This window comes from Pteropus medius, unplaced genomic scaffold (genome assembly GCF_902729225.1).
Source record: "Pteropus medius unplaced genomic scaffold, Ma_sr-lr_union100, whole genome shotgun sequence".
Classification (NCBI taxonomy): domain Eukaryota; kingdom Metazoa; phylum Chordata; class Mammalia; order Chiroptera; family Pteropodidae; genus Pteropus; species Pteropus medius.
In genome coordinates this window covers 1,220,829-1,245,920 of record NW_024355521.1, presented here as the reverse complement: position 1 = coordinate 1,245,920, position 25,092 = coordinate 1,220,829, and the positions used below count along the sequence as shown (strand labels likewise).

At 34.9% G+C, this 25,092-nt stretch overlaps 1 protein-coding gene across 17 annotated transcripts in view; it reads left to right on the top strand.

The window, feature by feature from the left end:
* Positions 1 to 3,223: 3,223 nt before the first annotated feature.
* PUM1 (pumilio RNA binding family member 1) overlaps positions 3,224 to 25,092 on the top strand; it is a 103,881-nt gene continuing 82,012 nt past the window's right edge. For 14 of the 17 annotated variants that reach the window (XM_039858674.1, XM_039858673.1, XM_039858664.1 and 11 more), the window contains exons 1-2: positions 3,224 to 3,617; positions 23,760 to 23,828. In XM_039858674.1, coding sequence (XP_039714608.1) covers positions 3,255 to 3,617; positions 23,760 to 23,828 — 432 coding nt within the window. In that variant the 5' untranslated portion in view covers positions 3,224 to 3,254. The remainder of the gene's footprint in view (positions 3,618 to 23,759; positions 23,829 to 25,092) is intronic. The other 3 variants (XM_039858681.1, XM_039858677.1, XM_039858675.1) reach the window with 2 other exon arrangements.

Genomic DNA, 25,092 nt, shown 5'->3' with positions numbered 1-25,092 from the left:
AGCAATAGAAAAGAAAGTATGGTACAGAGAAATGCACAGATTGAATGGTGATTGAATTAGAAATCTTAGGTCCCTGGGAAAATGAATANCACAACCATTATCAGGAAAGGTTTTCTCACCGTAACTTGGAGGATTGTTACTTTTCATTGTTCAATTAAGAAGATACTTTTTAATTGTCGATATCAGTTCGTTCACTTCCTACTCGTCCTGGGATTAAGAATGTGAGTTTAAGAGGCTTTTGGGGGGTTCTGTTTTAAAGTTAGTTACTTCTGAAGCAATAGGCTTGTACCTTTAGCTTTTTGTTTGTTTTATGAAAACAAAAACTCACCAAGACAAACCTCCAAGATATGTGACTCCTTATGTAGTTTTAGTAAGCAAAATACTAAAACATTTGACCCATTGCTAATTTTAACTTTATAAAGCACTCTTGGGGGCTGTTGATTGTTTATCTGGCTTTTTGGGAAATAGTCACTGGATTCTGAACTTTGAGTTAGTATTTTGCCGTAGCCACAAGTGAATTCATTTTCAAGGCCACAGCTTTTTGAAGTTGGATTTGAAGTTTAGTTTGGTTTGAGATGAACTGGTTTAAAATAAATTTGTGACTATAGAAATTTATTTTCAGCATGGTAAAAATAAACTTTAAAAACACTATTTTATTAAAAAAAGTGAGCTGTGGAGTTAGGTTAAACCGTGTTTTTTTGATAAATAAAATTTATTAGTGATATAAAAAACCGCTTTGATGTAAACAGTTTGAAAACTGGAAGAGTAACTAAAATCAGCATTTATTTCTCGTTGTTTAAGATACTGATTGAAAAAAATACTGATTTTTATAATGTGCCATTTGTAAAAGTCGTATTTCAAGTGCTACTACACACATTTTAATGGGCTGAGAGTTCTTTAAAAGGCATCAGCAATATGGTTGTTTTCTAATATTTAAGTGACTGATTTTAAAATTTTTGTACTGTAGTTGCCAACATATTACAAAACCACCCAAGACACATGTTAACTGCTTAGGTATTTGCTCACTTTTAAACTGTCCCTTCTGCCAGGTTTTCTCTTGTTTGAGAAACTGCCTTGCCTCATTAGGTAAAGCAGGAAGTCTCAGGGCATACAGATAGCTTTACAAAAACCAATTGTTTCGTTTGAACATTTTTATAGGAATTTCCCCCCCTCCCACCCCCCAATCCCTTGTTAGAATGAAGTTGTGTTCCCGGTGTTTCAGTGGCAAACACATTTTAAATGTGGAAATTCTTTGCTAGATAAGTATTATGGCAAATCTTTTATTTCAGAAAGATTGCATTTGCTGTTTTAGGAATCCTCAGAGACTGGAGTACCTACCATTGCCTTAACTGGTGGTAACTGAATTCTGGGGCGTCTCAGCATGGTGACTTTAAATTTACCAAAAACTCGTATATCTATGATTTTATTTTGATTAAAATACGAACTTGTGAGTCATAGAGGGAAGGATTTTTTTCCATATTCTAGATGAGGAAACAGGCTCAAAGACGTTGCTAGTTTATTGGTAGAACTTGGGTTTTGGGACTTTTGGCTTGTTCTAGAACGAAGACTGTTAAATTGATACTCCCTTGTAGAAAATGGAACTGGCTACTGTTGGTAATAAAGGCAGTGAGTTCTTTTGAAAATCAAACCGGAAGGCATTAGGTTGGTTAGCACTTTACAAAGACCTGTGGTGAACACAGCTATGACTTTCTGATTTTGGCACTTAAGCATAAACACAATTCAATTCATGAAAGCAGAAACTGAGGTCTAGAGAGCTAAACTAACCCAGTACCATAGTAAGGTTCTGATGGATTGGAATTGTTAACTGAGACAGACGTTTCCAAATTAGGCTTTGAACAAATTACAAATTCCTTTGTGTCGTCTTCTGGCTTCAAAACATGAATTAGTTGTGAGAAACAAATGCTTTCTCAGGAGGTTTAATTCTATAAAGAAATAATAGTTTTCTCATAAATCCTGTGTCTGTTTTTGAAATGTCACAGTTGGGCTGGGGAGAGATAAGGTATTTGTAGCAGTGGACTGACTGTTAGGTTGATAGCCTGAAATTAGACTCTGCTGGCTATGGACAAATGTGTTCTAATTGGTCACTGATCGATTACTTTGTAGCAATTTTTTTAAGCACCTACAGGGTGACAAGTGTTCTCTTATGTACAAACATAGTTTTTGATTTTAAGAAACTTTGTTTCATAGTAACATTTTGGAGATTCTCTTCTAGAGAAGAAAGAGTAGCAGATGTAAGTGAGAGAAATAGTACTTGTGTTGATTTACTGAGGCATAGCAAGAGGTTGGAGTTCATAGAAAGAACTAGCCTTGAGTATAAAACATTTAGATTTGAATTCCTTTGTACAACTCATTATGTGAATGGCCTTGAGTACATCACATAACTTTTTTTTTTTTTTTAGCATTTTCATCTATAAAATAGGGACGCGATATCCAAGCTCAAATATATTTCCGTTATATATATTATTGTGTTGAGGCTTTTTTTTTTTTTTTTTTTACAGTGAGATTTTCTACACTAGTAAAGTGTTTGGTCTCATCTTGTTTATAGGAGTCAAAGAACTAATGGAATAATAATGTGATTAGAATTATAATTGTAAATTATCGATAAACACTTTGAATTTTTTCCCCCCATCATTGGCAGCTGAGGAAAAGTTTCAGGCTAGGAACATTTGCTGTTCCTGGTCAGGGGGTCTTATTGTTTCTTCGGAGAGCATCCTATGAATATGTTGGACATTTTTAAGAGTCTTTTGAAGTTTTAGACAATCTGAGTCATTGCTAATTATATGTGGGGTTTGGATTTTTGTTTGGCTTGTTGCCATATGTCTGCTTTAGTTGTAAAGTTATATTTTATAAAGCTCTTGTTTAAAAAGTATCTGCCACAGTTGTCTTTAGGTGTAAATAATTTGGGTAGAGGACTGATTGAAGTCTAATTCTATAGTTAACTTTGATAACAAAAGTTTCTCTGAAGTTGCTGAATTGAGTCTTGATTTTAATACTTTAAGTACCTCCCACCAACTACATTTGTTTCCATACATAGACACACACTCAGCAACTTAAAAATGGAGTTTTCGGTTTAGAAAATTATGTATTATAAAACATTTAGATGCTTGGTATATACTAGTTGTAGACGATGTATTTTAAAAGATGTGGCACTCATTTTTATCTTAGTGTATATCAGGTTTTCAAAATGCAAATTTTAACCGTATGTAACCTGTTTGTCCTTAGGTGTTGGTGGAATGAGCGTTGCATGTGTCTTGAAGAGAAAAGCAGTGCTTTGGCAGGACTCTTTCAGCCCCCACCTGAAACATCACCCTCAAGAACCAGCTAATCCCAACATGCCTGTTGTTTTAACATCTGGAACAGGGTCGCAAGCGCAGCCACAACCAGCTGCAAATCAGGCTCTTGCAGCTGGGACACACTCCAGCCCTGTCCCAGGATCCATAGGAGTTGCAGGCCGTTCCCAGGACGACGCTATGGTGGACTACTTCTTTCAGAGGCAGCATGGTGAGCAGCTTGGGGGAGGAGGAAGTGGTGGAGGCGGCTATAATAATAGCAAACATCGATGGCCTACTGGTGATAACATTCATGCAGAACATCAGGTAAAAAAAGTTCACTATTTTATAATTGCTGTCCACTAGGGATATATGCTTTCAGTGAATGTCTTTAAAAGTCTAAATTGCTAATTGAATTTGGTCTAAACTGAATAGTCACTTGTTTTAAAGTATGATTGTTTTAACATTGTCACTGGATCATTTATTCTGGTGCTAAATAGTAAACGATCAATTCATTTTAAAAAGACTTAAGGTTGTTTTAATGTGCACATTGCATTTTTGGGTATACTTTTTCTTTTTTTTTTTTTTTTTTTAGCAAAGAATACTTTTTCCCCTTGACATATATTCTTTCAAGAACTCTTTGGGTTGTTTATAGGCCAGATACATATTTTAGAGCCTTTCCTGTGGGTGTGGCTGACTTGTTTTTAAGATGTTATAGTTGAAAATAGTAGGAGGTTGATAACAGATCAGCTGTTCAAGTGAAATTTATTTGAAATGGGACTGATATGTCTGTTTTGTGTCAGAGAGGAGTGGTTGTGGCTTTTAGGTTTTAACCAACTTCGTCCTCTTGTTCCAAGCACTTGTTTCATTCAGTTAATTTTAACATACTTATTTTTACTAATCCAAAACCATAGCTGGAACCACAGCATATTTTACTGAGAAGAGTTTAGCCTGGTCTTTGTTCCCTAACTTCCTGATAGTGATGAAATGATTAGAATGTTTGAATCAGGCTATTCTTTGAAATTAGGCATAGGTTGAATTTGCAAAAGTTCATTTTATATTGCTGCTATTTGAGTCCTGACTAGCAAAAAGAACTGACATCTTTCATTGGGCCTCTTCTGCTTCTGTTCTGCTTCAGAAATAAACCAAGCACAAGCACACCTGCAAATCTGAATTCTTGTGCTTCCCCTGACCCTTTAAAAAGGTAGCTCATGTAACATAGCTCTTTACCATGGTAGAAATGAAAAGGTAGAATTTATCTTCTTATTTAACAGAAATTTATTGAGCACATTGATCATAGGTCTTTAGTTTACTGGAACAATCATCAATATTAATGCTTCATGAACACCTACTATGTGTAGGTGAAGGATACTAAGAAGTATTAGGTACTAGGGGGTTTTTTGTGCACTTAGGGCACTTTTAATTTTTATCAGGTACCAATTAAGGCACTGTATTTGTTTCCTATTTGCTTGGAGTTTTGGAGGTGGGATCAAATTTTATTCATCTCATTATCTTAGTTCCTGTAATTTGTCATAGAGACTCAGAAGAAATTTATTGAATGCATGAGTCCCTAATACTTTGGTCTTAAAGCTGTATTGGGAGAAAAGGTCATTGTCACAAAGATATGGACCTTGAATACCAGGCTAAGATTTAATTCAGTAGGCGGCAGGGTTTTTGAGTGTGTCTGTATGGAATTGTTTTTATCCAGTGGTGTTTTGGGAAAATTGATTTGGCAATAAGAGATTGGAGTGGGTAAGGGCTGAAACTAACTAGATTACTAACAGCCTTGGTGTGAGCAATAGAAAAGAAAGTATGGCACAGAGAAATGCACAGATTGAATGGTGATTGAATTAGAAATCTTAGGTCCCTGGGAAAATGAATACAGGGAAAGGAATATAGAGTGGAGTATGGTTTGGGGACAAGGTAGTTAAATTTGGTAGTATATATGTTGAGTTTGAGAGTTTGAGATTTAGGCAGGTGTACATGTAGAGAGGGAGAGACCAAGGTAGGAGGTGTTTGGTTTGGTCTGTGTGGTGGGTAAAAGCAGAAAGCCTGTAATCTTTGCCTTATTTGGCAAACCATTGTTTAAAATTTGTATATCTACAATGTCTTGTGTTGGCTTTCCTAATGATAGGCTGAATCAAGTTGCTTGCCTGTCTTTGGAAGGCGGGCAACTCAAACTCTGGATTATTCTCGGCAGAACTCTTAAGATCTACAATCTGGTTGTTGTATGTCAATAAATGTTTATTGAAGGCTTATTTGGAGCTCTGTCTGTTATGATCTCTGTCATAGAGAATCACATCTGACTTATTGAGCATATTTATCCGGGTCAGTTAGCAAACCAGAGTCAATGTTAAATGGCAAAACCTGTTTCATACCCAGGAGGCTTAAACCAGTGACCCAGCTTGGAATTAGACTCATCACAACACAATTCATTTGGGCTGGGCACATGATATAATGAACAGCTTTAGGGAATTGAAGGTAGTTGCTGTGTTGCAGATGTTGGCCACCCACAAATTACCTCTCACAGTCATTATAGTGTATTATAATTTATCGATTTTGGTGTTGAGCTCATCTCCTGGACTAAACTATTCTAGGGCAGAGGCTGCTTTGTTTTTCATGCCCCTTTCCCAAGAGTTGTCTGAAATTTTTGTGTTGCTTGAGGGAAAGCCACACCAAGATCTTCAGATTTGCACCAGGCAGGTAAAGTGGATCTGAGAGCTCAGCTATCCCTCTGGGAAACACATGGCAACAGCGGGTGGGTGGTGAGTGTAGTGTAGCTGAAGAGCAGAGAGTTATATCTCTAAGGTGGAGAATCACTGCCCTCATCAGCTACTGTTAATGATTTGAGTAGGAGGGTATCTGATCTCTTAGGTGGGAGTGCAAACGAGGTTGAGGGTCACTGGTGCTGATAGATACATTTACTGAGCATTTATGTTCTAGGCACTGGTCTATATAATTCCTGTGTTTAATCCTGGGAACAGTCCCATGTGAGAAATAATATTCTTTTTTGAGAGATGAGAAATGAAGCTTAGTTACCAGGTAGAACATAGTTTTGAAATCAGGTCTTTGTGATTCCATTACCTATGCACTTAATGTATTTCTGCCTTCCTAAGAGTAGTTCTAGCCTTAAAAACTAAACCAAACCAAATAATTGCAACAAAGTAGCACATTCTAAGGTAAAATAATTATTTCTCTTGAATTTTAGAGATGATAAACTTGATAATAAGGAGGCAAATATAAATAATGTTGACTTTTCTCCTATAAATGCCCTTCCCCCAAGGGCAACATTAAAGTTCTTTCTTTTTTTCAGTTTTATTTTTATTACATGTGTATTCTAAGTAGTAATTATTGAAAACATATCGCTATTGGGACAGAATGACTATAAAGTGATCCTTTAGCCAGCACATTCTGCCATACCATTGGGCTGTTATTCCTTTTTGGTGGGCCTATTTCCTTAGCCTTTTTTTTTAAAGGCCTTTTGGTATACTGGAACAGAATTTAAGATCAGATCATTGGAATGCTTTTACCAGTGAGCTGGTGAAGTAAGGAATATCAGGTTGTGATGCCAGCCAGCAGCGTTGTAGGGAAGGGAACTATTGTGCCAGGTACTCTATATTCATTTCTCTCATTATTCTCATTTATGAGCAATCACTTTTTTATACTACATTTGTTTTTAAACCTTTTTTGAAGTTAGGATTTTTCTGCCAGATGTAGAAATTCTCTTGGCGTCTGAGTTTCCCTGTATTAATAGTGAATTCTTCAAGCTGTGCCTAAATAAATATATGACTGATTTTTTTAATAGTTGAGCTTTGTTTTCTAAGTATGAAATTTGACAGATAATTAGATCGAGGACCTTTAAATAAAAGTTTAAAACATTAACAGCTTGAACATGTGTTACGGTAATATGCTGTACTTTAAGAATCTTGCAAACAGATTTAAACTTAGGTGAAATTTAGAAACTGTAAAATAATATTTTGAGGTGAGGAAGGGTGTTCAGATTTGTTTGTATATTTGTTTTAAACTGTAACATTTACAAACTATGGCCTGTATTTATTTTTTTCTACATTAAGAATATAAATATATTATCACTTGTTTTAATACATAAAATTATTGTACTTGGTATAGTCAGAAATTTCAGAGGCCTCCCTGCCCCCATTTTTGGGCCAAATTGAGGTCTTTGGATGGGAGTGAGGAAAAGGAGTCCCATGGAAAATTTTTTTTGCCCGTTAAATTTACCTGTAGTAAATAAGACAGTGGATATAGATCAAGATATTACAGAACACTAGAAAACACATCTTCCTAAGTGAATAATATTATTTAAAATGTTACCTACAAAAAATGTACATATTTTTTAACAGTAATTTATATAACTTTTTTTTCCAGAATAGTTTTAAAGGTTTTATCATGCAAAACCCAAGGTCACATCTTTGATTTGTTGTGATAGTTTTATTCTCTTATTGTGAAATCTGTTTTCTCTGTAAACTTCTGTGAGATAAAGTGGGTGATGAAATAGGGTGAACATTTTAAGGTCAGTCAGATCAGTTGAACTATGGCCTCTCTACCGGATTTTAAGGGGCAGAGATAGGTAGAAGCTTAGCTTTGGGAGAAAGGAAATTTAGAGGACAACTCCACAGAGGTTTCTTTCTTTTGTTTGTTGTCTTTTGGTGTTAGAGTGTATCGGTATTCACCATAGATTGACAGCTGGTGGGAGATAATTCTCGATAGCCAGGCAGAATTCTGTGGATCAATCTTCTCTTTGGCTCTATTTGTACCCCCTTTTTCTTTCACTTAGTATTGCCATCTTCTAGTGATATCCTGACATCCACTTGACATGTCTATCCTTCTTGCTCCAATAGCTGTGAGATAATCCTTACACTTTGCAATTAACAAATACTGTGTTAAACTGGGAGGGAGCCCAAGTATTCCCATACCAGAAGTTTTGTCATTCTCTAAACATCCTTTTCTGTTTCCCCTACGGAATGACTGTTAGACCATGTGTCTTGAGTCTTTTTCTGGGTAGATTGCTTAGATACCTCAGCATTTGGGCCAGTGGCATTTAGTTAACATCATACAATAAAGCCGAGTAATCCATACTTTTATATTTTGTTTTCTCCTACACCTATATTTTTTAGAACCTTTAAAAAATTATATTTGGCGTTCAGAAAGACTTCACTTCATGCACATCAGTAGATCTTCTTTGATTAACTTAAATAATTATTTTCCAATTTTAAGAATTAGGTTCCGGTGTTAAAAAAAGGTATTAAGATGCTGTGTGTCATTTGATTGTATGTGCCTTATAGATGGCAACTTGCAGAGGTTTATGATATATCTTTGTTTTGTTTCAAAAGAGTTTTGGTGTGGAATTAGGAAAAAAATTTATAGGATAGGTAGTAATGCGATGTAACAGTGGGAAAATAAGGGTATATCAGGAAAATGAAGGGGGGAGGTTTAAAATTTAGAAATATGTACCAGAAGTGGTGGGTTATAGAATTTGCTCTGGGTGTCCCTGTGGCCAAAGAACAGAGGGAAATGAGATGAATCATGAGATTTTTTTAATAAGAGAAAACACAGTAGTTACCGAGAGCTGTGTTTCAGTTTTCAGTTATGGATGTGGTTGAAGTGCTTTGTAAACTGTAAAGTAACATTGTTTTTCATCACACCTCTCTGTACTTGCAGAAGAGACACACATCTTTTGTGCACGTGTCCATTTTCTCTCAGGCAACAGCATTTGCTGAGTACTTTCTGCAGGCTGAGCCTGAGTACAGAATTATGCTTCTGGGTATTGTAGAAAGAATACTTTAAAAAAAAGTTCTGGCCTTTGCTGGGAACCTGTCTATTCACTCTGGGGAAATGGCTTAAAATCCTCAGAGGAACTTAGGACTGACAACACAATGCCAAGACAGCAGTAAGTGTTGGGGATAGGGTAAGTAATAGCTTTTTTGTTGTTGAGGGATTTCTCACCCACTCTTCCCTATTTTTTACATTCAATTTCTTTCTCTTCTGGGTATAGTAAGGGGCCGAAATGGGAGCCTGGCTTCAGCTTAGTGGACTGCTCTGGCATTTTGCTCCCTGCTGTGAATATTGTGAGAAGTGGTGGTCAGTGATTGGCAATAGGTTCGGTGAGTTTAATATTTGAGTGTTTGAAAAACTCTGGCCTGAAGGGTGTGTATGGCATTGGTGATAAAACCTGCAGTTGAGTTATTGGACCTTCTCCAAAGGAATGTTCATGTTTTTTTTTTTTTCCATGTAATTTTTTGAAAACTGTTGATTTTAAAGTGCCTCATTAATGGTTCCAGAAGATTTAGCAGATATGGATTTGTCTGTTTATTGCCTTTATAAGTGCTCTTTTATGGTTAAAATACCTTTCTTAATGTTTTTATGAATCTCATCAGGAAAACTTTTAGTTTATAGAAATTGGAGGCCCTAAAGATTTTTTAAATAACTGCTTTATTTATATATAATTTATCCATTTAATTATATAATTCAGTGGTTTTTAGTATATTCATAGAGTTGTGCAGCCATCATCAGTCAATTTTAGAACATTGTCATTATCTCAAAAAACCTGTACCCAGTAGTAGTCACCCTCCAGCCCTAGACAACCACCAGTTGACTTTCTGTGTCTATGGATTTGTCTGTTCTGGACATTTTATATAAATGGAATCAAACAATATGTGGTCCTTTGTGACTTCCTTTTTATAGTCTGTGCAATTTCTCAACATAGTTGTACTGTTTTTATTTACCTAGTTTTTCTCTACTTGGAACCCCTTTTCCTCCTCATCCACCTAGCCACTCCCTCATCTTTTAAGCTCCAGCTAAAGTGTTTTTTTATCTTTAGTAAACCTTCCCCTTTACTCCCTCTTTTCATAAAAATTGGGTGTTCTCTTTTGGTGCCACCATCATATTTAGTACACACCTTATTGAAGCATTCAGTTCTGTGTATTGGAGTTGAATATTTACTTTTTCCTTCACCATCGGGTTCTAGGAAGCTGTTTTCTGTAAACAGATTCTTGGGCTTAAGTCTAGACCTGCTGAATCAAACTCTCCAGTGATGAGATGCAGCTCATGTATTTTTTTAAAAAAACTCCCTCGTGATTCTCATGTACACCTTGGTTAAGAACCACTGTGATCCTCTTGAAGAATCTTTCAGCCTTGTTATGTTCAGCACCTGGCAAATAGTATTTACCTTATAAATGATGAATGAATATAGTATGTCACCAGGGCATATTGAAGAGACTTATTGAGTGTAGTATTTTATTTTGAAGAGTATTAAGATGTCATTTTGAATTGATAAGGTATAAGGTGTAATAGAATATAAGGTCTTGAATGCTGAGAGGCTTTTGGCCCTGAAGATAAAGAAGGAGCCAGTAAGCATTTTTTTGAAGAGTTGCATTAAACTTTTAAAATAATTTCTATCAGCTCTGGTTTTATGCGTTTTTGTTTCTTTTTTCCCCGCCTTTTTTGAGATTTCTTGAAACCATATGAGCGAGAGGCAAACAAGGGGTTATAGGAACAAGATTTACTTTCTTTAATTTGTAAAACATTGAAACTTTCTGTTCCCAGTCACATCACATATTGGAAAACAGTGCCTATCTGTTTCAACTTTTCAAGGTTCATTCCTGTTCTCAGAAGTGAATTTTATCAACTAGGATAGTTTAAGAAGATAGTATTCTTATGAAGATAGAATGAAGGTTGTAAATTCTGTGTTGTCAATGGTTAACAGCTCTTAAGACTAGTGACTCATTTTTCCCATTTGAAACCATTTAAGAGATGCTGTTTGGGTTTAAGGTTTCTATTGGGACAGTATAAAGTACAGATAGCGTGACTATTAAAATGCAGAGTTTTTCTATGTAATGTTTATAGGTTTTGTTCTAAAGTGGAATTTTGAAAACAGCTTTATTGAGATAGAATCCACATACCATACAACTCACCAATTTAAGCTGTATTATTCAGTGGTTTTTAGTATATTCACAGAGTTGTGAAACTATCAGAACAATCAAAATTTAGAGCATTCTCATCACCCCCAAAACAGTACCTATTACCAGTCACTTTCCACTTCCCCATTCCTTCAGTTCTAGGCAACCACTAATCTACTTTCTCTCTGAAATGGAAACATTTTTTGATAGTACGTGATTGTTCTAAAAAATTTTCAGTAATCTTTTTCAGAGTTAACTACTTTTAACAGTTTGGTTCGGTTCATTTCCTTCCAGACTTTTTCTGCACACACACAAATTCAGATTCATGAATGTGTTATAGTTTTAAACCAAATGGGATCATTCTCTCTGTATATACACTGTGGTGTCCACTCCTCTTTTATACATTGTGGCCATCCTTTCAGGTTAATAAATACCTCTACTTTTTTTTTAAGGGCCATAGTACATAGAAGAAAAATAATTTATTTTGACTGATTTATCCAAGTTTAATGGACTTTCAGGTGGTTTTCAGCTTTTGACGTTCTAAACAGTACTGTAATAAACAATGGTTTTGTACTCAAGACTGCTTTTAAATGTCTGTTAACTTTGTTTACTCTGTCTTGCAATTCAGAGTTTTAAAAATATGTGTAATCAAAAATGTTGGTTTTTTGCTTTTGACTTCTTTAATTTTATGCTCTTAGGTATCCCTCACCCAGTCTCCTGTGTTTTTTGTAATATTTTTGTAGTTCTATTTTTAAATTTTCATCTTTAATTCATCTGGTTTATTTTGTATTGTATAACTTGTATTGTATAGGCAGGAAGCCATAATGTCATTTTACTTTTCTCAAATGGATAACTAGTGATCCTAGCAACATTTAGTGATTTGAAAAGCCTTTATAATAGATTAAGTCTTTATAGATACAAGGATCTATTGTGACTCATTTGTTTTATTGATGTGTTTATTCTTATTCAAAGGCTAGAATTTTCTTTAAAAATTAACTTTATTGAGGTATAATTGACATAGTAAAGTACACACATTTTACATGTGTAATTTGATAAATTTTGTCACCAAAATATCACTTGTGAAACCATCACTACAATCAAGATAATGATAATTCTCATCTCCTCCAAAGGTTTTGTCCACTCATTTTAATTTTCTCCAGCAGCAAGCATGTCTCTGCTTTCTGCCTAGCTCTAAACTTTTACTTATTGTATTATAAGGACATTCGGAATCACATTAAAACAGTTGTTATTTTTAAAGTTACAAGCATGTCCTGTCCCCCAAGGTTTTGCTTGCAGTTCCATTTGCTTCCGTGCTCTTCTCTCAGGTTATCTATAAAAGTTACTCCCTCATCTCCTTAAAGTCCTTTGCTTAAATGTTACCTTCTCAGTGAGACCTTCCGTGGACATTATTTAAATTGCAGTTCTGTCCCTCTTCCTTGCTTTAATTTTCTCAATAGCCTTTATCATCATTTTGTAATTTTCTGTGCTTCCAAAATGTTTATAAGTGAAGATTTATTGTTTTTAGAATTCAGAATTACCTGAATGCCAATTTTTAATGTGAGGAAAAAATCTGTTATTGATTTTTTAAAATCCATTTTTAAAAATTATTCCGTGGCATCCATAGTCTCCAAGTTGGCTAATAATTTGGCTATACCTTAAGTCTTTTTCAACCCTAAGAGGGAAAACTTCCATGCTTATGACCTCACAGTAATAAAAACGATAGGTTAAGAAACTGAAGATGGTAGTAGCTCTTTTCAGAAAGTAGCAAATGAAAGTTTACTATTTCTATAACATCAGGTGGGATTCTGTAAAGAATTAAACCACAAAAATTAATATATATCAGTGCTTAAAAGATTATTAAGCTCTGCCTTTTCCATAATGTTCTTTCTCTTGGTTAAGAATCATTTTAGTTAGTACATTAAAACAAAATTTAGAGAAGATGGAACTCAAAATACTCCCATAGATGTTATTTTGGATTTATGTATTACGTTCTGTCTTAGGATGATAAAGCCCAGAATGAGCTATTTGATGTGCTTTGGTAGCTGCCCTCTTAATTATGTTGCTGTGATTTATCTGGATAGACTTACTCATTGAAAATTCCTTATTCTCTTTCATGCTACAACTAATAGAATGTCAAAAGGAGGAGGAGTGAGAGAGAGTGTCAGGGCTGCCAAATAGATGAAGACATTTTCTAGGCCTTCTGGCCGAAGACCTGTTAGATGGGGAAGCTCATGTTTCCTTTGCCAACTGTTTGTGTCGTAACAGTGATAATGTACTGTTCAACTTGAGAAACTTTCTCTAAGAAATATTAGATTAATATAGATTGCCTTTGTTAACACACCAGTTTGTTCCCTTTGCTTCTAAAAATGTATCAACCAGCTTTGCAAATATGTTAAAATAAAGCAAGGGTCATTTTTATTGGTGAAGATAATTTTGCTTCTCAGTATTATGTGAATTAAGGACTCTTTCCATGGCCTCATTTCATTCTGCATATCATAAACAGTGATTTAAAAATCAAATAAAATGTGTTTTCCCCTCCCATTAAAAATAATGACTTGTAGGTATTTTTGAATTCTAAAATCAATAAATGCTCACTATAAATATTTTGCAAAATATAGACGATTTAAAAAATTATAAAAATAAAAACACCCAAGAAACAAACCTAAAACCAGCCAACCACCCACCAACTGTAATTCAGCCTCTACGATAATCTACTGTTAGTTTATCTTTTGTTAGATAGCCATCTAGTATTTTTAGTCAAAACTTTAAAAAATGTAAATAAATGATCATATTATATAGACAGGAAAAGCATCTCTTTGGTCCTAATAACAGGGATGATTGCTGCTTAAGCTTTGCTTTTTTTAAAAAAAATTTTTTTTCCAATTTTAATTTTTTAAATATAGGCAACATGCTTTTTAAAAAATTCTGATGGACATTATGAATTTTTACTGATTTATTTTTCTGTTTTGGTTAACCATTGGAGAGATCGAAGCTAAATTTATGGCACATTTCTAGCAAGTATATAGGACTTAATTGCATACATTTTATAAACTAGGCTCTTCTCATTTTTCCTCTGCCTTAATTTTTTTAATAGTTAAATAGTTAAAGTTACTTGATTTTGTAAATCACTCTAAGTCCTCTGTGGAACAAGTTTAGATAAAACAAAAACATTTCTGTGATTATAGTTTTCTGTCTTTTTGGTCTAACATATCAAAATATTTTCTAATGACTATTTCCATAGACAATTTTAAGGTTATGTGATATTCCATTCTATTTAATGGCCTAATTCTCTTTGATAATATTTCCTAATATTGATCATTTAGGTTTCTAAATTTTTACTGTTGTAGGTGGTACAGTAATGGATATTTTTGTTTATTAATACTTAACAGTTTGTATTATATTCTTCACTTAAGGTGGAATGGGAAAATACTATTAGTCCTTTATAATATTATTCTACCTCTTGTGTAATTAATTTTTCCCATTTTAAGCCATAATTTATATATAGTAAAATTCACCATTATTTTAGTATATACACTTTTGTAGGTTTTGACAAGTACATACATATTCTTGTAACTCCCACAATAAAGTTTATAATACAATTTTAAAGCTTCCCCAAATTCTCTGGAGCCCCTCACCCCCATTCTCAGCCCCTGTTAACCACTAATCTCTTTCTGTCCCTGTAGTTTTGCCTTTTTCAAAATGTCATGTACTGTAAATGTATGTAGCTTTCGAATCTGGTTTCTTTCACTTAGCATAATGCATTTGAGAATCTGTGGTGTTAGTATATAACAGTAGATTGGTTCTTTTTATTGCCCAGTGGTTGTATGACAGTTTATCCATTTTGTGTGCTTAATTTTAATTCATTTTCATTTCATGGCATGTGGTAACATTTTACTCTTTTCTATATTGTGGCTCTATAGCCTCTACACACAAAAGACAGTTGTGTCAGGAGATAAAATCTTTGGGCCATGGACAGAAGATCTTACTGTTTTTGGCGTGTAGTGTTTTATAGAACTGAAGGTAAACTGTATTTTTTTTTTTCCCTGCTGGAATACTTACAAAATCTTCCAACTTTCCCTGCTGGGATAGTTACAAAATCTGCCAACTGTATGGGTGTGACCCATTAATCTGCATAGTTTTGTAGCTTCAGAAATGTTCCTTTGGTTATATATTTGATTTTAGATTTCTTTTCTTTTTTTTGTTCAGGAACTATCATTTTTAAGTTGTATCTTCATTATTATAGCAATCATCTTTTTAAGTTAAAATTTTGATTTAGTTAATTGTTGATTCTCATGTAGTCGTAAGATTAACAATACAGAGAGATCCTTTGTACATTTTACCCAATTTCTCCCAATGGTAACATTTTACAGTATGACATTTTTAGGCAACATTTTGCAGGTAACATTGTGTATTATAACATCACAGCTAGGATATCGACATTGATAAAATGTACCCAACCTTACTCAGATTTCTCCAGTTTTACTTGTACTAATTTGTGTGTATTGCGTGTGTGTATTACATTCAATATAATTGCATCACCCATGTAGATTTGTATATTTACCACCACAATCAAAATACTAAATAGTTCTAAAACCACAAAGAACTCTTGAGCAGCCCTTTTAGATCCATACGTACTTTCCCTTTTCCAGGTTGTGGGGTCTCCCTCCCAACCACTAATGTATCCTATCCTCCATTTATACAATTTTGTCATTTGAAAAATGTTATATAAATGGAATCATACGGTATATACCTTCAGGTATTGTCCTCTTTTGCTCTGCAAAATTTCCTGGAGACTTATCCACGTCAATGCATGTAATAGTTTGTTCTTTTTTATTGCTGCGTAGTATGCTATGGTGTGGATGTACCACAGTTTGTTTAACCTGTTGAAAAACATCTGGGCTGATTCTAGTTTTTGGTTATTACAAATAAAGCTGCTATGAACATTCATGTACAGGTTTTTGTATGAATATGTTTTCATTTCTCTGTGATAAATGTCCAGGAGTACAGTTGTTGAGTGATATAGTGGTTGCATGTTTAGTTTTTTAAATAGTTGAAAATAAGAACAAAACAAAGAATATATGATAAAGACCATATGTAGCCCGCAAAAGCCTATATTATTTGTTATTTGGCCTGTTACAGAAAAAGTTGTCCAATTCCTATTTTTCAAGTAACAGCTTTATTGAGATATTATTTACCTACTGTAAAATTCATCCTTAAGTTTATAATTTGGTGATTTTTAGTGTATTTATAGTGTTATGCAATCATCAAACTAACTAGAACATTTTTAGCAGCACTCTCAAAAGAAACCCTAGTACTCAATCATTGTATATTTCCCCCTTTCACAAGTCCTTGGCAAAGACTAATCTACTCTTGTCTTTTTAGATTTGTTTATTATGGATATTTCATATACATGGAATCATAAAATTCTAATGTGGCCTTTTATGTCTGGCTTTTTTCACTTACATTGTTCTGGATCTATGTTTGTGAAATGGAACCTTCATGAACTGGGCTTGCCTGTGCAAAACTTTGGAAAAGCCAATTCTGTGTATTTGTGGAACAAATATTTGTTACTTTAAATTACTTATATAATTCTTATACTCTGCTAGTAAGATTGTTCCTGAATCCACTGACGGCAAATACATTAAATTCAATTTCAGTTTTTGAACAGAGCCCGATATTTACAGATTTGCCACAACTTGATTTAAGAACTTTTGGATGAACATTCCAAATGATTCATCTTTTTTTTGCTTTTTCTGTATGCCATCTGTTGAGATTGGCATTTCAGAATGAAACTTTTTACTGCTAATGAAGACCCTTTGATGTGTTCTCTATATGCAAATAACTTTTTTGATGTAAATAAGACCTTTTGTAGAGTTGTATAGGAGTCTCATGTTTTTGGAATTTATTCTTTTGGAAGTCAGGAATATGCCATTCAGATAGATGGCTATAGACAGAAGTTTCTAGACAAGCAGAGGTAAGACTTATCATTAAGTTTTATACTCTTTATTCTTTGATATCATTAAATAGTATCTCTAGTTAAATTGGCATTGCCCTCATTATTGGTTTCAGTTTGATCACGATTGGTGAAATTAAGAAGAAAAAGACCGGCAGAACCAGGAATTGTGAGGTTTCTGTATTTAAAGATCACTAGTATCATAGATTCATTCATTAACTGACTTTGAAAATATAATTATTATTTTTACCTTCTAAATTGTGGGGGTTTTTTTGTTTGTTTGTTTTTTGTTTTTACATCTAGGAAGTGCTAACACTTACATGAGGTGTATATATTCTGGTAGTCTGGTAGCAAAACAGTTTTGATTACTTAATTACAGTTTATCACCTGAGTCTGTTAACTGTCCTAGCAGAATGCCACCAACACATTAAATAATCTGTAACTTTCATATTATTTAATTGCTAAAGGCAGTAGCAATTTTAATGATAAAAAAAATTACAAAAAAAGAAGTACAGCCCAATCCTGGCTGTTGGTGGTGACTTCATTTTCCTCACTGTGTATCTTGGAAGAGGGTATAAAAATAGCGTTGTAATCATTCTCTGGAACACTTATTTAACCCAGATGTGCTGGAGCTTTTATGCTTGCCTGTGATAAGAGCAGAGAAGTAGTAAATGGTACACAGACCTGAATTTGAATTCTGCTTCTGATCTTTATCAGCTATATGACTTCGGACAGATTGACTTCTCTGAACCTTGGTTTCCTAATACGTAAAATAGGATAATATCTATTTTGCACTACAGTGTCTTGAAACTCAGCAAATGCTGGTATTTAGTGTTGTTACTGACAGTGAATAAATAAGAATGGAAAATTCATAAATAAGATTATATTATAGAGTTCACGATCACTTAAGCCAAGAGTAGCTTTTTGTTTTTTCATTCACTAATAAAGAAGAATTCTGATTTATTTGTATTTTATTTAAGCAATATAATAACTTTTTGCTTTTCTTACAAAATAGGTTTATAGTACCTGCATTTTCAGATTGTTAGGACTATTAAAGAGATCATAATAAAGCATATAAAGAATATATAGGACAGAGTCTGGCACAAAGTAAACCTCAGTGAATATTAGGTGTTGTTATTATTTATAATACAAATATTTAAGTGAAGCAGAAGATGCTGTGGAACAAACTTATTAAGTTTTTTCCCCTTAATGACTAAATTCAGCTTAGTTCTCACATTCCATTTCCTCTTCTCATTGCTCAAATTTCTCCTGCTTTTGCCTGGCTTTTTCTCACTGGTATCTCCTTCCTGTAATGGTTCTTGGCACCAGCTCTTCTGCTTATATTGTTCTGGATCTATGTTTGTGAAATGGAACCATCATGATGTGGGCTTGCCTGTGCAACAAATCTTCCAGGAGAACAAAGGGTAGATGTGGAGGAGGAAAGTGCCTGATAATTTAGATTCAGTGGTTGAGGAAATAGATATTCCAATAAAGGTGGTTTTAGTTTCAAGGTATAGAAATCTATTCTAGTTAGCCAAAATTCAGGGCATTACATTAAAGAACACCAGGGATTCTGTCTGAACCCCAGAGCAGAAAATAACATACGTGGGCCTCCTGGCCACTGGGAGACTTTCTGTTCCCATACAGGTTCCATAGTTTCTTGTCTCTACTTTTTCAGCACATTTTTTCTCTTTATGTTGATTACCTTTTGCTTATTCACCAGATTATACTTGACCCAGAATGACAGCCACAACTGCCAAATCTTTAGGAAGTTTATTTCTCCATATCTATCTGGCCCAAATGCTCAGAGAAGAATCTGATTTGGTCAGTTTATCGTTTCTGACCAGATACTAGGGGACTACTTTTGGTGTTTGTGGCCAGAGGTGATGGGAATCATGAAGTTGCCGTTTCTAGGCAGGAATCTTAAAACATGTCTGTTACAGAAAGTAATCAAAAAGTGTTGATTTGTTGAATTTTATTTAAGTACCGTATATAGCTCTGAGAGACTGTATTTTAAAATATAAATTTACAGCGCGATTTAATAATTACTAAGTGTTACCCTTGTGTCTGAGTTTGGTTCTTTTGTTAACAAACAACAGAGAACTGGTCTAACTGGCTCAAGTAAAGGGACATTTATTGTAAATACACCGTGAACAGTTAGGAGACAGTAATCCAAGGACAGTAATGCCAGCAAAGAAAGGCCAAGAACTGAATCGGAATCCTATCAAAAATTTCATCTTTTTGGATTTTTATTCTAGGTGGTCTACCATGGTATCTGCTTTATTCTGTTCGTTGAGGTTTAATGTTCAATAATTCTGCTTGAAAACCTGATAAATTGTAATTTATAAAGTATTTGGATCATTAACTTTTTATATTTGGATTCCCCTTGCCTGAGTCTGTTTCATTTTTTTTTTCTTTGACGGCAGTATTGGCTGGCAAAAAGACAAAAATCTAAATAAATAGGAAAATCAGGAGACCATAGTGGTATGGAAATCAAGGAGTGAAGAAATTTTAGAAGGTGACTTTACTGGGATTTTTAATGTGAAAGTGAAAGAACATGGGCTTGGAGCCAGTGATAATTTTTTTTTTAAGTTTCTGAATGGATGAGAATAGAGAACGGAAGTTCCTCAGGACTGATTTAGCTGGGAATTAAGAGAGAAAAATGGAATGACTTTTAAATGCTTAGTTTTAGAAATTAAGTTAGATGTTCACATGATATGTAGGTCCTTCTAACATACTGATTATGGAAATGCTGAAATAGGGAGAGCCTCCTCTCCTCCCCCTCTGCCAGGAATGAAGGAAACATGCCCTGTACTGAGGGCAGAGAAAGAAAAAGAGATGAATGTGTGAAGGAAGCATTTCAGTAACTTAAAGAGAATAATCTGTGAGGTAGATACAGCTGAATAAGTGCCTACTAAATTGGATATTTTGTCTTGTAATAATAATGAACTTGAAAAGTAGCCGATGTTATCTCAGTTTTACAGATGAGGAAACAGTGAAGTGTATATTATTCACTGTTGATTCTGTTAGTGTATGGGACACTGGGTATAAGTAGGGCTTCTCAAGCGGTGTTGGATAGTGCAGGCACTAGAATATGATTCTCGAAGATTTGTAAAGTGATGCTTTTGCTTTGTTTTTCATTTTCCAAATGTGGTGTGTAGTTCTGGGTTTATCAGTTTTGATTTTATAACTTCCAGTGTGTTAAAATACTAATTTAATTTGCTAAATTATGTTAGCAAATTATGTTAGGACAGAATTCCTCTTAGGAGAAAGGCAAGTGTTGAGACAAAAGAAAGTTCTGGGATCTGGGAAATGGAGGGAAAACACTGAAGCATAGGTCATCACGTATGTCGATGGTATCCTTGGATAGGATGAAGAGGAATATAGAAGTAGGTCAGGCACCGATGTGGTCATCTTGCTTTGCCTCTTTAGTAAAGAGAGTGCGAGAGGATGCCTTTGGGGAGGGGCAGCAGTAAAGTCCTGGACTGGCATGAGAAAGTTACATATTACTGGCAAGTAGCCCAAAAAGAAAAATAAGAAGTAATTAAGTGAAACCAAAGGTGATAGTTACGATCAGTTAGTGCAGGGCTGCGGACTGCTACCAGTCCTTGGCCTTTTAGGAACAGGGCCGCACAGCAGGAGGTGAGCGGCAGGCAAGTGAAGCTTCATGTGTATTTATTTGCAGCCGCTTCCCAGCGCTAGCATCACCGCCTCAGCTCCACCTCAGATCATCAAGCATTAGATTCTCATAGGAGCACCTGTCTCTGGTGCCAGAAAGGTTAGGGACCACTAAGTTAGTGGAAGGAAGAGAGTCTTAGGGACGTTAAGTAAAAGTGAAGGAATTAATAAGTAGTACTAGAAACATTAACCGGTCACTCAAATTGAATTCTAGGGAAAGGAGAGTTTGAGTACAAGAACTTGAAAAGATTGTTCTGTCTTGATGGAGCATTTACTCTGATTTTAATTTACAGCCAGCTTTTCTATGATAGAAAAGGCTTCTTTGTTACCTGCCTAAAATATTTCTTACAATCCTCTGTCTTCATTTTTTGATTTCTCTTGATTCCTGAGCATCTTCTTCTGATCATTAGTTTTTTTTCCTAGGAAGAATTTTGTCTGGAGAGTCTGCCTGGTTTCGATGACCATACCAGGTACAGCTCCCATTTTAAACAATAAGTTCCTGACTAGTTAAGAACAGTTTTGTGAGAATAATTTGGTTTATCTAGTCTAGTCAATTATGGGCAAATGGTTTAAAATGGAGTTTCTGGACTAGCAAAGAAAACTTCATAAAGTGAGATTACTTTCTTAACAGTTGTCTACAGGAGGTAAGAAAGAAGTATATAGAGGTAGGAGGAAAAGTGTTTCATCCTGTAGGTGAGGCAGGAGACACCTTGAAAGAGAGAGGGCTGGAGGAGGTAAAGGGAGAGCTAAAGAGTGAGAGAGACCTGAGAGAGTGAGTGAGTGAGTGAGTGAGCTAATAAGCGGTGAGAGGGAATGATGGGGGTGGGAAGATAGAATAGAAAAGAGTGGAAATTGCGACAAGTGGAAGGTGGACAATTTTGAAGGTAGGGGGAGGAGACCATGGAAAGCAAAGGCAAGTCCAAGAGAGCATACTCATCAAAGTCCACAGCAGAAACAGAAGGCACTTTTATTTGGGGATGGAAACTTCTTGCAGCTACCATGGAGGTAGCTTGGCTATGTAGAAAGGACATTGCTTTTTAAATTGGAAGATGTGAATTTAGATGCTAGCAGTGCTATTTAAGTGCTCTTCCTTACTTAACAATGGTCAGGAAGTCATTTCTCTGAGGCTCAGTTTTCTAATTTCTTAAATGGGGATTGTTGTGATAATTATTACATAAATATGTATATTACATGTTCTGTCTTTTCTAACGACTCCTACATTTTCCTTGGGATACATAAATAGAATTTCCAACATTCTTGGTTAAAACTATTTGTAGATTTTTGGATTTTTAAGAAATGGCCTAGTTCCAGTTAAATGTATGATTAGATTCCACAGAAAGAGCTAGATATGGAGCTGCATGCATTTGATTTACGTGCTTTGTAAATGTTAACGGTGACCTGAAGACCCGAAATGATTTCATCTAACACGTGTCGGGTTTCCAGTCAACATACTCCCCCCATTATTTTACAGTTTAGGAACTTATTCAAAATGCTTACCAAAATTCCTTAGTTTCCAGTCTTATACTCCCCATTATTTTTACAGTTTAGGAACTTATTCAAAATGCTTACCAAAATTCCTTACAGTGTGATCATACCTTCTGTTTCAAGGCCTTTTCAAACTTTTACCACAATAACAAGGCTTGTCTCCTATGTCTTTGTTCTCATAGGCTGAATTTTAACTTCATTTTGAATTTTATAAATTTACATTTTTAGCTAGCATCCCAAAGCTGTTACATCTTAGTGACACAGTGTGTCATTTGTAGCATAGTATCATCTCTGAGTTTTGAAATTATGTAATTTAAAACAGTGTAACTGTATTTCTATGTGGTATCAGTTCAGTTAAATTAAAATCATTGGGTGATAAACAGGCATCATGTTAATAAAATCCTTAAATTGGTTCCTGTAGCTATATTTTGGTCCATGCTCTTTATAGTCTTTCTTCTCTCTGCCTGGCTCTAGCTTGACCTTTTTGTTTACCCACTGCTAGAAATTATACACTTGGGAGGTAGTGAAGATCAGATGAGGGGGTTTGAGAGACCCTGCTTCGGGCAATCAGAGGTCTTTCTCAGGGAGGCAGAATAACCTATCCCCTGAGTAAACAAGAAACTGTACTCTAGCCTAAGGCTGCAGAGGTGGCTTGCTGCTCATAACTGAGAGGACTAGCAGGCTATTGGCAACAAAGCCTTTTTGAATTATGATTGTTTTGAATAATCTTTCACACTTCATCCTTGATCTTAACATTGCCTTGTAGTAATGACATTGGAGATGAGTTCATTGACACCTAGAAAGATTATTATGATGAGGGTAGTACATTTAATGATAGATAAAGTTTGAAGGAATTTTTGTGGTATGTGCTATTTTTTTCTCCTGATTTTGAGATTCTAGGAGCCTCCAGAGATCTTTTAGTATGGAGAAATGTTGGGGTACTCCGTTATATAGTTTGTAACACCTTTCCCTGAAGTGTCTCGAAGAAATACTGGGTTGGATTAAATGAGTCTCCTAATTTGTGCATACATAGTTGGGGACAAACACTGTGGGCTTTGACTCAGTAGCCAGGTTTAGTTTAGGTAACATAATCATCTTTATGCATCATTGCCCTTCAGCATGTTGGTCTTTACATATTAAGTTAAAATGTATGAAAAATAGCTAACAATTCTTGTGATAGAATTTGCCTTTTCTTTTTCTGGATTATATGTTTTTCATGTTTTGAAAACAAGGGAATGGGAGGGGAGAAAGCAGAGGGGTCATTGCTGAACCCTGATGGTTAAAGGTAAGTGAATGTTTAACCTGAGTCACTTGAAAATTGTTATTGTCTTATCTGAAAGTCAACATGGAAATGCTTTTCAGTTGTGTTTAATGTGTATATAAAATTCAAGATGCTAACTCGAAACTTTTTTTTCCTCTTCTGTTCTTGAACAATAGGTACGTTCTATGGATGAACTGAATCATGATTTTCAAGCACTTGCTCTGGAAGGAAGAGCGATGGGAGAGGTAAGTAAACTTGTGTCAGAAAAGTGGGCCTATTTTTCAGGGAAGGTTGGAGCTGTCTTTCATCAGATGTGTCCGAATCTAGTCTTTCAGAAGTACGTGCTTGCTTTTCCTTGTTGCCATCCTCATGATAGAAATGGAAAATTGCAGGATTTTGCCAGAATGCTCTCATTATAAGAATGTTAACCTTAGCCTAATGTCTTAAAAACAAAACAAAACAACCAAAATATGAACATAAATTACTGAATATTATATAAACCAGTCAGTTGTAAATTGAGGTGTTAAAATTTCACAGAATATTTTCATTATGTATGTATCAGATGTCCTTACCTTTGCCTCATTTTCCAGTTCTGAGATTTGTTTGCAGTGGAAGGGAGTCTTAGATTGGTTGCTGATCAGAATATGTTAATAAACTATTTTTAGAGTAGTGCCATGTTTGAGGAAGTTGTTTAAAGCTCCATTGCAAAGAAATTAGGTTTATGGTGAAAGAATTCCAGGAGGTAGAGGCATGAACCAGTCATCCCTTTTGTACATGGAATTCAGAAACAAGAATTTTGGTTTGTTTGTAATGTTTAAGATTTGCAAAAACAAAATTTGCTATCATTCATTATATTGATAGAGAAGAAAGGAGAGTATAAAGTACAGCTGACTCCTGTTTATTCTTGTTGACAATAAGAATGTATTAGTTTGAATTAATTGCCGAAGATGTCACAGGTTCATGAATTGGGGGCATTTCCTCGTGATTCTCTTGTTCTGGAGAGTAACCTTAGGTTTTTTCTTGTTTTATTTTTTTGTGTATCTAATACTTAAAATTTCCCACATCTATTTTTATGTTTTAAGTGGAGAATAGCTATATTCTGGATTCTTTTTGATAGCATTCATTAAATACATTTGTTCCTTGATTTAGCCACTATTCTTTGATCCAGGCACTGTGCTAGGTTCTGAGAATTCAAAATTAAGATAATTCATTTCCTGATTTATAGCAAATATTCGTTGACTGCCTTTGTGGTTAGATATTAAATAAACTCTTGGTATTTTGGTCCCGAGATTCTTGCTTCCTTTGTAGGAAGATTTTATTTCCAACTTTACTGAATCATCTTGTGGTTGGAATCCAGAGTCCGATCATCTTCGGTTCATGGGTTTTCGGTCTGTTCTTGCTTCTACTCCAGAGCTTTAAGGGAAGATTGATAGGTATCTTTGTGTTTCCTGTGCTTGCCTAATATCATTGCAACAGTGCACATCAGTAAACCTATAGGGTTATTGGGTA